The sequence below is a fragment of the Argiope bruennichi genome, chromosome 8 (genome assembly GCF_947563725.1).
Source record: "Argiope bruennichi chromosome 8, qqArgBrue1.1, whole genome shotgun sequence".
NCBI classification, from domain to species: Eukaryota; Metazoa; Arthropoda; class Arachnida; order Araneae; family Araneidae; genus Argiope; species Argiope bruennichi.
Window position 1 is genome coordinate 40,264,410 of NC_079158.1, and position 15,081 is coordinate 40,279,490.

The 15,081-nt window shown below is 27.8% G+C and overlaps 1 protein-coding gene across 1 annotated transcript in view; it reads right to left on the reverse strand.

Annotated features, from left to right (window-relative positions):
- Positions 1-1,672: 1,672 nt before the first annotated feature.
- The window catches only part of LOC129980891 (cyclin-dependent kinase inhibitor 1B-like), a 37,548-nt gene continuing 24,139 nt past the window's right edge, over positions 1,673-15,081 (reverse strand). The window contains exons 2-3 of the mRNA XM_056091344.1: positions 8,943-9,075; positions 1,673-4,554 (exon numbers count right to left, since the gene is read on the reverse strand). Of these exons, the coding sequence (XP_055947319.1) occupies positions 8,987-9,075 (89 nt within the window). The 3' untranslated portion in view covers positions 1,673-4,554; positions 8,943-8,986. The remainder of the gene's footprint in view (positions 4,555-8,942; positions 9,076-15,081) is intronic.

A 15,081-nucleotide genomic window follows, 5' to 3' on the forward strand; every position in this document is an offset into this window, starting at 1 on the left:
ATAAAAAAATAAATATAAATTGGCCAGAGTGAAGCTAGATTAAACCGAAAGAGTAAATTTCACAACTAATGACACTAGCTTGACGCTGTTGTAGATTTATTTCATTGGTGCTTGCATAAAAAGAAGCATACATTCTAATTTACAAATAAAATTCGAAATACAAAAAAAAAAAAAACACCAACTAGTCACATACTTTCATAAAGAGAGGAAATTGAAGGTGTTGATGACCTAACAAATTACTGTTTATAGATTTGACTGGTTTGTTTTCATTGTAGAAAAATATAAGTTGAATGGAAGTTCCATAGTAATTTTTTATTTTATAAACAGGTTGAGCATATATATTATAGACTTCATTTCCATCACCCCCAATTTATGGTACACGAACAATTTTTTAAATAAAACAGTTCTATTGTAAGATTTCACTGAGAAAACTGTTAATCATTTCCTATAAAAATATAGACGGAAAAATTAAATTCTTTGAAAATTTCGCTGAAACTAATAAATAAAAAATTATGATATAAGTATTAAACAAATTAACTTGAAAGAAAGATAGAAATTTGTAAATAGAAAAAAGATTAAACATAGTTTGTGAAAACTTTATAAAAAATATCTGGCTCTTTCAATTTTTAAAATAAACATCAAATATTATTTCGCTTTTACCTTTATGGAGAGGAACATTTTCTATAAATGATAAAGAATATATAGATATTCCCGTATCGAGAAATTTGGAAAATATAAATAATTAGAAGTTTAATTTTCAAATGAGAATTGAAATTTAAAAATTATAAATGATTAAATTCATTAGAATAATTTTTCAACTAATTGAGCAGACGTAGCCGATATAGGATAAATTTTTTCTTGGTTGTTCCGTCTTAGAAAATGTCTAGTATTTGTTTTGATACTGAATAAAATGTCCTGGTTTTAACTTTTAAGCAAAAAATCATGTTAAATTTTTTAAAAATTTAGCATGAATTTTCCAAAGCTTATTAACTTTAAATAATTAACTTCTGGGGATTTCTTCTTATCAGTTTTATTGTGCAAAGAATGTAATCACTCCAATATAGCCAACTATTCTATGAATCATTCCACAGATAAATAGTTGTAAATAAGTAGTATTAATGCATTCTTGTCTTTTTTCTTTAATTTTTGATCTTTAAATTTCTTACACTCATCCATCTGAATCGCTAACCTTACTGGTTACTAGGTGAAAGGATTGAAGTTATGAAAACTTGATTATGATATATATAAGTCAAAGCTATCATCATTCAATCAAAACTATTCTTCATCTTTTCGTACTCTTTTTTAGAAATTTTGAGTAGTTTATTTTTTTTTTATATTGAACTTGCTTTATTTTTCGCAACTCCTAAATCTATATCGTTTTTTTACAAAATTCTCTGACTTCCAGAATTCTTAGAATCTACAATGTCCCACATTATCGTTTAGGAAATTTGATATAATAAATTTAAATGAAAGCTATTAACATCTATTAAACAACTTACTTAAGAAATAACGTCCTAGGAAAATTATGACATAATAGATATTTTAGCTTTACAAAGTCTTTATTTGTGTTTTGTATGTTTTTAAAATCTTAGTAATGCTATTTTTTTATTTTATTTGCCAATGAAATATAATGATCAGCCAAGAAGTTTGGAACGAAAAAGAAACTCACAAATTTAAATCATAAATAAGTTTATTTACAAAATGGATAAAAATATTTTTTGCAATGCAAACGTCAAGCACAGAAATAAAACTATAGCTATATACAGAACATTTCCGTATCACACTAAATTACAAAAATGCAAATGGATTCATTAAATAATGCAAAAATCTAATTTACAAATCACCGGTTAGAATGCACCGAATTTATCTGAACTTCACAGAGAGCAATGCAGAAATTAAATTTCATTTCACTAACAATCTAAATATAATTAATAAAAGTTTCGAATTATTGAAGTAAAAAATCTAGACAATTTCAGTAAAAATTCCAATAAGTAATAAACTCCGAATTATTTCACCAACAATTGCAGTATATTTTAGTGAAATTCGGAATTATTTCGTTAAACATTTCAATTTATTTTAATAAAGTATTGAATTATTTCAATAAAAAAAATTCGATTTTGTGAAAGTTTATATTCTAAGTGCATGAGTGATAAAATACATATAAAAATTTAAAGTTAAAATTATTAAGATAATATTATATTACCTGAGGTTCAACCTACTTATTCAATTAACATATAATAAATTCAATTTATATTGCAGATATAAAAAGTTCAGATTTTATACAGCTGACATTAGAAATGATTCCATGAAAACAAAAGAAAAATCTATGATATATATATATACGCCACAACGAAAGATATAAATACAATTCTGAATAAAAACACTTTACAAAAGAAGCAAAATAAAAGAAAAAGAAAATGTATATAAATAATTATCTGAAATCGGACACAAAAAATGAATAATAAGTTAATACAACCTATGATATAACACATATAATCTACCGTTTATATATGATCTCTATATAAATAATAATGAAAACAAAAATACAAATGAAATAATAAATAAATAAAAAGAAGTAATAATAAAAAAGAGAGGAACCCAAATTTCAACACACGCAAAACAATGCAATGAATTCTCCCTTACTCGCTCTTCTTAAGATCTTTTGTTTCAAATTCTTAAAGCTTTCAAAGGATGCTTTGCTTTCCTAAAATTGTTGGCATTTGGAAATTTTTTAGATACTTTTGGATGGAAAACCTAGGTACCTCTCCGATACCGCACACCCTAAATAAAAGAGACAGAAACAAGGCCTGGTCGTACGATGCAGCTTAGAAATTATTCTTCCTTTTATTTAAATTGATACCTAATGAAAAAAACTACTTGTTCGTATTCGTTCCTATTGTAATTATTTTGAAATGCGATTCAAATCTGGAATTCTTATAGAATTAATTTAATTTCATAAAGAATTTTTTTTACGTTCCGAATAACTTAACTTCCCAATTCCTTTATTTCTCTTTTATAAACAGAAATAATCACGAACAGAAAATATATTTTTAAGACAGATTTTAGCCTAAGCAGTAGATTGTAACCAACTTCAGGTGTGTTTTCTTTTTCTTTGGCCAGACGACAAACATTTTTTTTTTAAATTTGTCTATTGGTACGGAAAAATCAGATAAATTATTTGACTATGTAATTTATTGTTTCAAACAATTTTTAAATTATGGAAAAATTTGACGCACAACCAGACCTTTATAGACCATTATCCCGGGGTTATGGTTATTAGATGGAAAATAAAGATAGACAAAGAACCGCTTATGAGCAACCTACCCTTGTTGTTCATTGCACTGCTGTCCCGTAGCTTTGATCCACTCATTGTAGTTTTATTTTTGCACATGCCCCGTTATTATCATTTTTTACTTTTCAAACCATTGATTACAATTTATACAGTTTTAGAGTTAGCACTATTGGTTCAGAAAATTTCATATCTGAAACCACAAAAGTGCTTTTAAAAGGTGAACTAGCAATTCTTATAAATAAATTCAATAATTTCGGAATTTATACATTTAATCTTTTAAGATTATATTATTAGATTTCTAGTTCAACTTTGTAAAACTTAGCCATGTTCATTTTTAAAAAATTAATTTTATTTAAAACTGAAAAAGTTGTTTCATTTTTTAAAATCAAACATAAGGAGAAAATAATTGTTTAAACTTTTGAGAAGCTTGAAATTTAAATATATTAACTATTAACACCAATTAAAAAAAGTTAAATTTAAGAATGAGAGAAAATAATAATAATGGAGATATTTTTAATGAATTCTGTCGATAATACTATGAATGTAATTTTATAATTTTCTTTTATCAAAATTTTAGCACTGTTTTTATTTTATTCCACGATTTAGAAGCTGCGAGTTCACCTTTTTGCTCCAAATACACATTATAAAATTACAAAATTTATTAAAAAACATTTACAAAATAATAAAAAAAAAACTGTTTAAAAAAGTCAATCACAAATATACATGTACAAATTCTTCGCATATTATACAAATCACTTCATCATTGTTGTGAAGAATACAAAAATTTAAAGAAGGCTTACTTTTGTTTTAACATGAAATCATTAATGAAAAAATAATTCAGAAAATATTTATCAGGTAAAATAAATTTCGATGTTTACAGCAATTTTAAGTTTATACAGTACAAAAGAAATTTTATTCCACTTCTCATCACTAAGGATAGTAATAATTTGTAAAGCAGAGTAATAGTAATAATAATAATAATAATTGAAATCAGAAGGAGGATTTGTGCACAACAGATAGCTTCACACACAGAATCAATAAATTATAAATAATATATATATATATATTCTTTTCTTTGATCACCGAGAAACAGCCATAAATGAACCAGGTACGTGAAGAATACTGCAGTAGCAGGGTTTGGTGAAGACCAGCAAAAGTGACATAATATAAGTTAATATATAAATATACATGGGTTTCCCAATATCCCCTTCAATTCTCTCAGTCTGCGTAACATCCATTTGTGTAGATCACTCTACGTTTTTCTGAAAAAGAGAAAAGTCACCATTAGTATCAGATAATGAGATACTTAATATTTAATTTGCACACAAAAAAAAAAGACTAAAAGATTTGGAAGTTTTTTTTTCTTTTTTGAGGACTGTATAACAACAAAACTTTGGTAATGCGAAATTTATGTCAATATAAAATAATGATTTTTAAGGATGCCAGAACATTTAACCATAATGTTGAAAAACAAATTATAGATATTTCATAATGATATACGCATTAAAAAAAAACTTTCCTAAGTTTGATTTCATAGTAATTTGAGTTCAATTCATGATAGGCTTTTTTTTAAATACTTAAATAAAAAGGCGTGGTCCTCTTCATCATCATCATCCAAACATGATTCAAAATTACGGGGTCCATTTTAAAATAGCTCTTTTGCTGGTTTCAAAACGATACGTTAATCTTACTAAACAAAATATGACTAATCCAAAATCTACTCAATAATATTTTGTCATCGAAATGAAATAAAATTATGCAGAAGGTTTATATTTAGATGTATGAGAGGTATCTTTCAAGTCTTCACTTAAAACACTCCGTCAGGGAATTGATGCACAGCACTATTTTTAGAATACTGGGAAAAATCTGTTTTTAGTCAGAAGTTTCCAGTCTATACTCTCTAGGAGTCGGTTTTCTTCGAAGAGGGTTAAAAGATAACATCGGCTTCCTTTATGCCAATTTTTTTAACTTTTAAAAAACATGGATATTTATTAGAAATGTTATCTTTAAAATAGTGAATAATTGAACCTGCAATATATGCATAATTCATATGCATCATGGCTTCTTAAATTGTGGACAGCTTCTTCAAAAAAGGTCACAAATAAAAATGCTGGATTTGCATCGTAAGGCATCTTATATCCAGATTCTTCGAAATTTATTAGAAAAATATCCCAGAAAAATCATTTCTTATAAATTTGCGTTAAAAATAATTGCTTAACTATATACGATTGAATTCCTGCTTCGATTATCGCCAATTTAGTTTTTTTTAGAACTTCAATGCAATTATATAATTTTCGCAACGCAAATATAAGCACAAGAGGAAGATTTTTTTTAAATAATTAATATAAATAATAACTAAACCTAACAGCTAAATTGATAAATTGAGATTCTTGTCTTAAATTAATTATAAATTTCGCCAGTTATATTACAAAAGTAAGAAGAAAAATCATTTCTGCAAAAAACTTTTAAAATTTTATATCCTTATATTAATGACAATAATTAATTATGATTATTTAATGAAATAATTAAACCTGACAGTAAAACTGACTAAATTTAGAATTGTGAGGTATTAATGGGTCAGAGTTTCGGAGTCAGAGGGTTGCCGTTCAAGACCCGATTTCAAGAAAGATCCGCCATTCAAATTAAATTCATCGAAGTCGAATTTACCCCCACTCCCATCCTTATCGAGTGAATGGTATGCTGGAAATAAAAATGTCTTGTAAAGAGCTCGTCCTCATCATTTGGTGACGGTCAAAAGCATATTATATAATGAGGCTAATTGGGCTGTATATCAGTTGTGACATGGATTTGAGGGGATTTAAAATTACTATATTGATTCATTTCATTTTTGAGCCAAAAAATAATTATATTTTTAAATATGTTAGCTGTAAAAATATTATTACGTTTGTAAATAGACAGACATCGATTTAGTAAGGAACCATAAATATTTATATCAATCCAAAAATATACATAAAAAGTCAATGCATGATTATTTTTTATATTTATTATATAACTGTTAAAATTAATCATGCTTACGATCAAGAGTGGCTAAAGTTAGATTTTGAAATTCTATTTTTTTAAAAAGTGCCAATTTGTAAAATGGCAAGTCGCTAATCACAGAATATGACTTTTTCTTCTTCCTTTATTAGTTTATTAGGTAGGTATTTTCTTTGTTTATAGACGTTAAAATTCCTAGTTACGGTTCTATAGAAGCGTCAAATTATTCGATACACAAATTTGTTAGACGGTATTGATTACAATTTAAAATTACGTACTATGTAATAAATTTGCTTTTACATAATTTCGATAACGAGATGTTAATCTAATAATTAATCAGATCTGATTATGATAATACAAATTATTGCACACAATAAAGTATGGCAAAAACCAATTCCGCCTTATTTTTTTAATATTATTATTTACCGTCATAATACTCTATTGTAGTTTACCGTAATTGTTATTCAAGGGGGGAAAAGCATGTCCGGAAAAATTTAAAAATTCTGAGAAAATAAATATTTAATTTCTGCTTCGTTTTCGCCAATTTGCAATTTTTTTTTGAGTATATAAAGCAAGATTATTTTATAATGTTAGCTAGTATTACAAATTAAAAAAAAAAACGTAATTTTTTAAAAAATAAAACCATTAACATTCAAAAATCCGTATTTATATATGTTGTAGTAAAGATTTTTAAAAATATTATGTAAAATACATATTGAGAAATATCTAATTCCTATCCAAAACATTATTATTTGCATTAAGAAAAATATATTCTGAAGCGCAGAAAGCATGGCTAATGGAAAAAAAAAAAGTTGTATAATGGGAATCTGAAACTCTTGTAGAATATAAATTCAGTAAACATTTAATATTGCATAATAGGACGTCAATGAAATGAACAAACGTAATCAAATCAAAATAACCGATTGTTTAACAAAAATTCATTCATGCCGTAGTACACAGAAATTTGTTGATGTAACAAGCGGAAAAACATAAATTATTGTTTTAGGGAATTGGTAAATCACTGAACCAGAACTAAAGTTTCAAACAAAAGATTTTTTTATCATTCTTTTTTCGAGCATTTCTACTCCAAGACATTGATTAATCACCACCAACCTGTTTTTTGCAATGACCTTGAAAAAAGGAGAGCTACATTGTATCTTCTTTAGCAAAGAAAATATGAAAAAACAAGCGAGCATAGAAAAAAGAGCTATGGGAACACTAGAATATTTGGGAAAAGTGACATTTTTTATACGGAACCGAAATTGCCTAAGTCAAGAACAATTTATTGGAAAAAGTTGATGCAATAATGCTTGGTTATTTTACACGTTGATGTTAGGCGAGAGAATTAAAAAACACAAATTGGGATATATACTTTTCAGTTTCCATTTCATTAAAAAAAAAAAAAGCAACATTCATTTTAATTCACGTGTGGCCAAGATTACATTACAAAAATTATTGCCATTTATTATGCAACTAAGCGTTCACTTGCGTTGCATACAGTCCCTCCCCCCATAAGGTGCACAGTCGTTTTCAAAATGATACAGAAACGGCGCATAACTCATAATAGTTTAAGATAAAAGCTATATCGCGTATAAGTATATAACCTTTAGATTTAATTAAATAACAAATGCTTAGTTGTTTCGTTATTTGTTTATGGTAACGATTAATAACGGAATATAATTTAAATCTGAACTTCTGAAATCGAGATTTCTCAATATTAGTTAAAGAAATTAATTCAAAAAAATCTGCTTAATTTGAAGCATGCCGTCATAACTTTTGCAGATGAAATAAATAACAAAAAAATGTTATGTATTTGTCAGAAAGAGAGTTAAAAAATTATTTTAATTAATACTTAGTTGTCCTACTTTATTTATCTGTTTGTATACAAAAAAATGTGCAAAAAAAAAAAAAATGTCTAAAAATGATGTCAATTTTGTGTGTGTGCGTGTAACTGTAAAATGGACCAATTAGAATAAATTTAAGAAGCTTTATTATTTTTTAGTGAAAGACAATTTGTGAATACTAAAACCCTTTTTCTCTTGCTTTCGTTATTGATATTGATAAATACTGAACAACGCAAAAGCACCATTTAATGGTTTTATTTTGAATAAATCTCTATAATTTTCTATCAAGGAAAATATATTATCGTAACAAATTGTATTACAAGATATACATCTTATGTATATCTTGCATGTCATCATCCTATATAAATTTCCCAAATTTGGAGGAAACCAAGAAATGGGAAGCAAAAGAGAGAGAGAGAGCTTCGTGCACCGAATTCACAACAAAATTTTTTCTGATATCACCATAGAATTTATCATGTTCGAATTTGGAAGTATTATTTCGAATTGGAAGATATTAGTTTCGAATCCATTCAAATAGATTTTATAAAAACTGTTACTGATTAACATTTTTGTATCAGTATTTCAGAAAACTATTGGATAATTTGGTGCGTTCGATCTCGAATAAAATTTAAAATATTCAGCTTTAGTTATATAAATATGAGCTACGAAAAAACTAGTTAACGCAATTTTTTTTTCCACCAGTCGAAAACTGGTATTGAAAATAAGAAAATTGAATATTTATTATCTGAATCTTTATATCGCACGTTTGTCCATATTTCATATTATTTAGCACAAAGAAATGCATTTACCTGATGAAAGTTTTTTGGTGTGGAGAAATGAAAATAAAGGTGATTCATGTGGAGAAGCGCCGCCTCGTTTTTACTTTGGGTTCTGGCGTCATGTCTTTCTGATTGCTTGACAACTTCCGCTTCCGCATGAAATCTGAATGAGGAAAAAAGAAATAACAAATTAGTCATCTCGCAAAAAACACTCCGACTTTAATTATGCCAGATGTTCAACAAAGGAACTCATATATCATGCACTAGCTGAATAAAATAAAACGACAAAAGCACACACACATCGTGAGATGATACGAAAACAGGTGTACAACAAAAACGTACTCAGAAAGGAGTTTTCTTATGTACCATTATCTCTGTTTATTGTTAGTAAACATCTGAATACTGTTTTTGTTCGTTATGAGACATCATAATGAGGCAGATTTTTGTTAATTGGTTTCTATAATTTCTAATACTTTTCCTTAAAGATATTTAAAGAATTATTAATGTTCACTTTTTTATATTTAGTGAACAGAAATGTATGTTAAAAATAAAGAAGAAAAATTATATAGCGAATTGATATTTAGTATTTTTGTTAATTCTGATTTTCAGCCAATAATACAGTACTTCATTTTATGTTATTATATACCAGTGTGCATCAATAACCCCGATATCCAAATGTAATAAGTGATACAAGGATACAATTATTTAAGAATATAAATAATTCAAATAATTTATATTGCCATCACTATAAAAAATATCAATTAAGTTTTTCACTATTTTTGAATATATTTTGAATGTATCTATATTTCACTATATTTTTTATCTATATTTTTGAGTATATTTTGAATATAATCTATATTTCACTAAATTTTTTTATCTTATATTTTTGAGTATGTTTTGAATATAATCTATATTTCACTACATTTTTTTAATTATAATCATTTATTAGTTGCAGGACAAAGATAATTGAATACAGAGTTTGTTTTGTTTATGTTAAGTTGAACGAGAATTTTATCTCACTATATTTTAAACTATTATCTTTTGTCAGTCACGGAACAAAAATAATTGAATACAGATTTAGTTTTATTTATGTTAAGTTGAACGAGGATTTGTTTTCTTTTTTTGGGATTTCCATTGCAGTCGCTTTATTTTTAATATTCTCCTATTCTTGCTTTATAAAAAAAATATCATTCTGAATATACTTGTTGAAAACAAACAATAATATGAATATGAAATGAAGATTATGATAAAATGCATATTATATACAAAAAAAATCTAAAATTAAAATAAAATACATTAAATAGACCTAAAATTTAGATATAAGACTTATATACTTTTAATAATAAAATAAGAAAATTATTAAATTACTAATAAAAAAAATCAAAGACATACAATTCTACACATCTTCCAAGTATGATATCATTTGAGTTTTTCACATTAATTTAGTCTCGTCTAAACATAACATACCATAAATTAAGATCGTGCATCCCCTCTGTCCTTCAGAGCAGAGAATAACCCTCAATAACAACCTCTAACGAAAGTAAAAATGAAATCATCCCCTCTCAACACTAATTCGTATCCAAGGGCCCCCAAGCGTGCCTAAGAAGACCCAAGTCGTTACTGTGTTCTCAAGCAGATCTCTCATCCATAATTCATCGGTCAAGCCCCAGTTGATGGCGCAGCCCCCCTGTTGCTGCACAGCCCAATTTAATGCTTTCTTCATCCATCATAGTTCGTTGCGCTCTGCCAATCAAGCAGTCAAATGTGCATCTCACTCCCCCCTCTTTCGTGACCCCCATTCCATTCTGTATTGACTTGAAATGCCATCATTTTAATCTTGCCATACAGTTAAGTCGCTGGAATAAACAGCATGTGAAGATCTTCAGAACACAACAATGTACTGGTTTTGGTAACTAAGTCATGCAGTTTTATGAGTAGCAGGGATGGATGGACACCTGTTGCTTCGTTGTACTCAGTAGGGAGGGGGTTGTTAAACAGAAGTTTCTATAATCAGAGATTAAACTGCATGAATAAATAATGTTTGTATGTTAGCAACTGACATAGATTGTTTTAGAATCGGTGCGAATTAAATTATTTTGGGCAGATGCTTTCATGTTTTTCTACATTGGCAGATATTCTATATTCTACATTAGATATATTCTTCTATATTCTATATTAGATATATTCTTCTATATTCTATATTAGATATATTCTTCTATATTCTATATTAGATATATTCTTCTATATTCTATATTAGATATGCAGAAATTTAATTGGGAGGGAAAGAAAATTGAACAATGGCTATATTTTTGTCTTCTGTAGAGTTATTATATTATAATATAATATGAATAGCTTTCATTTTTTATGTTATAGGCATAAAATATTAATTGCCAGCTCAATTTAGAGCCCAATGGCGTAGCGAATGTAAATAGCGCTTACGACATGCCGTTATTTTTTCATCTCTTCATAATCCTCAGCTTTAAAAAAACGATATAAATAACAATTTTTTCTTTATAATGCCTCTAAGACTGGCACCCAAGGCATCTTTATATCTTAGCCTTATCGCTGCTATGTCGCTGTAATGACGCTTTAACAAAAAAAAACAAAAAAAAAAAAAAAACGAAGAGATGTAAAACAGATATTATAATGAAACAACATTTTTGAAAAAGATTAATAGCAAAGAGAGATGTATTTTAAAATATCTATCATACATTTTATACATTAGTGATATTTAAAAGGATTAAAAACAGTAATTTCGATCTATTGAAAAATGATAACAGCAAAGTGACATATCAAAAACTGTAAATTTTATGAATGCAGGCGTGATTTAAATAAAAATATTAAAATTGTTTAAGTCTTATATCGCGCATTTATTTTAATATTAAACGAAGCACTAATAAAAAAAGAAGGAGAAAAAACCTCTGAGATTTATTTTTGCTTTAAAATGTGATTTTTGTTCCAAAAAACACTAAACATATGCAATTAATTCTTATATAAGGAAGATTTTTCAAATTAAAATAATGAAAAATAATTTAATTAATTTACGTTGAGAAAGAAACAATACAAAAAAAACGTATTTAATTTACTTTATTTTAAATTTAAAAAAAATCATACTTTGCATCTTTAGATCATAAACAATTTAATTGTAAGGAATGTGAACCTCATAAAATCATAATTGTTTAAATTTATATCGCACACTTATTTTAATTTTAAGCTATGCACTCCTCCCCGAGATAGATTTATGCCTTAAAATGTGATTTTTGTTCCAAAAAACATTCAACAAAAGCAATTAATAAGGAAGATTTTTCAAATTAAAATAAAGGAAAATAAGTTAAATCATTTAATTACATCGAGAAAAAGACAATACAAAACAATCGTGTTTAATTTACTTTATTTTAAATTTTAAAAAAATTATACTTTGTATCTTTAGATCATAAACAATTTAACTGTAAGAAATGTGAACCGATTTTGAAATGCGAGGATCAGCTATTTATCTGATAACGCTGCATTTTTCTCATTACACGATACAGCGTATCTTCGGAATACCTCAATTTGCCATTACAAATGCCAATGCCCTCGCGAAGATTCATCTACGCAACCCCGATAAATATAGTCATTGTTTGCAATCAAATGAATCACTTAAATCCTATCAGGTCAATGTTGAAACCGCAATTATTATCTACTGTGCACCACAGTAAAAAGAAGCACACCTTCCCTGACGTGACCGCAAAACACAATCCCGGTACAGAACAAAGACAAAAAATTGCGTGCATCTTCTCTGTCATCAGACTTTCTCACTACGAGAGCAACAGAATCGTCCCCCGAATCTTCCCCATCCACAGGTTGTTGCACTAGAGGATACTCGCATGGTTAGAGTTTGTGCCATTAGGTGACTTCGGCCATTCCACTCTGACGCGCGGGAAAATGCTCTGGACGATGGCACGGTGAGAATCGGCTTCCATAGGAAGTCCGGACTGGTTGCGGTTTCACTGATGTCAGATAAAAATGATAAAAGTAGTATCTTGATAGTATGGGAATTTTGATTTTAATGAGCTGATGTCACGTATTTTTGATTCAATCTATCGCTTGACCTTTTCGATAAAGTTCAGATTCTTTCTTTTTTGTTTGTTTATGTGTATTAACATTGGTAGTTCCTCACAGGGCTACTGAAACAGCAGGATACCGTTTTTAATTGCAGCACGCAGAAAGATGTAATGAAATTTTTCAGGCTTAAATTTCTTTCAGATTCTCTAGTATTCGTTAACAAAGATATTTAAGAAAATAACCCTGACTTAAAATACGTAATTAAAATTTAATAAAATGGCTCTAAAATGTTTTTCATTCAAATTTCATTAATGTTTCATTTTCTTATTCTTTTCCAAATAATGGCGCAGCAATGAAAATTTTTAAGGCTTACTGCGATCGAACATCATAATTTTACATAATACTTAAATGACGAGAACATCCTAGATGGTATCTTGTCAATGAACTTATGATTAAGTGTTAGTAATGACCATTAAGCAAATGGTGAAGAGTTGTAAAGGGCGTATTGACACCCTCGGCATGATTCAGTCTTGGGCAAAACAGAAAAAAATATTACTTTTTAATTTTTGAAAACCAAATATGAAGAAAAAAGGACAAAAAAGTAATACTACGCCTCTCGCATCATTTTTCTTAGTTACGCCATTATCTTCAAGCTTCCATAATGCTTAATAGGTTAAAGTCGCCAAGTTAGAGTTAAGCAAAACTCAACGTACCCCAGCGCTACTTTGCAATTTTGAACGTACCAAGTAGGGATTGCAATACCGGTATACCGGGATACCGAATACCGGTATTTTGAGCCATTTGTACAATTTTGTAATACCGGTATTCACAAGTTTAAATACCGGTTTTTCGGTATTTACTAGAAATTTTTAAAATTGTCTGCTCTATATGTTCAGGGATCGCGAACATAGCAAAATAGTATACGTTTTTGTTTTTATGTCTTCATAACGGGTGAAATTAATTAGCTAATGAATGGCTTAATTAATTGCTTACATCTAAATTAGAGAAACATGGATTATCCCTGAAAGAAAATATTGTATCCATAACGACTGATTACAATTAACAATTATGAAAAAAGTTGGAAAGTTGATTGGTGCAAATCAGCAGTTGTGCTACGCACATGAAATTCAATTAGGAGTAATAGATGCATTATACCAAAAAAATAAAGAACAGAAGAATCCAAATACTGTGGATATAGAAACTTCGGATTCCAACTTTGAAAAGAGTAAGAGTGAGAGTGATATTGACAATGAAGATAATGACAATGTAATTGTGGAAGAAGATATTGCTAATTAGTATGAAATATTAACCTATCAAGAATTGCTTCCTATAATTTATAAAGTTCGAAAAATTGTTCAGATATTTCCCTATATAAACGTTCCCCTATAAAAAGGATATATTACTAACATATATACTAACTGTTAATAAAACAGAATATGTGTTAATATTAGATTCTAAAATACGTTGGAACAGTTTACTCCTAATGATGGAACGATTTTTGATCCAATCCAAGAAGCAATAATCGACTTAAACCTGTAAATTAATTTTTCAGATAGTGAATTCGACTTAATATCCAGAACTATATCAGCTCTACTTCCAATAAAACTGACTATTGAAGCATTATGTCGGAGAGATTCTAGTTTATTAACAGCTAATGCAACAATAAATTTCATGTTGCGGTCACTGAAAGAACAGCACACATCACTATCTGAAGTATTATATGTTACATTGAAAAATCGCACAGAAGAAAGGCATACCGAAATAGAAAATGTCTTATGGTATTTACATAATTATAATGATTTTAAAAATGAAAATTAAAAAGAAGAAAAGGAAATAACCATTTCAAATCTGATTAAGTTTAGAGAAAATTTTCTTAAAATTTTTTACGCACAAACCTATCCACATTCAGAAGAATTCGGTTCAATTATCGAAGATTATGATATCACTACTGTCGATATTGAAAAGGAATTGTCTCTTGAACAAAAATTAGAATTAGCGATAAATAAAAAAAAAATCAACGAACCAAATTACAATACAGAAATCAGCTATATCCAAAACCATCTGACGAGAAATCGATTTATTTGATGATGAGGGATTTAGAGGTAAATATTTGGAAAAAGTATAT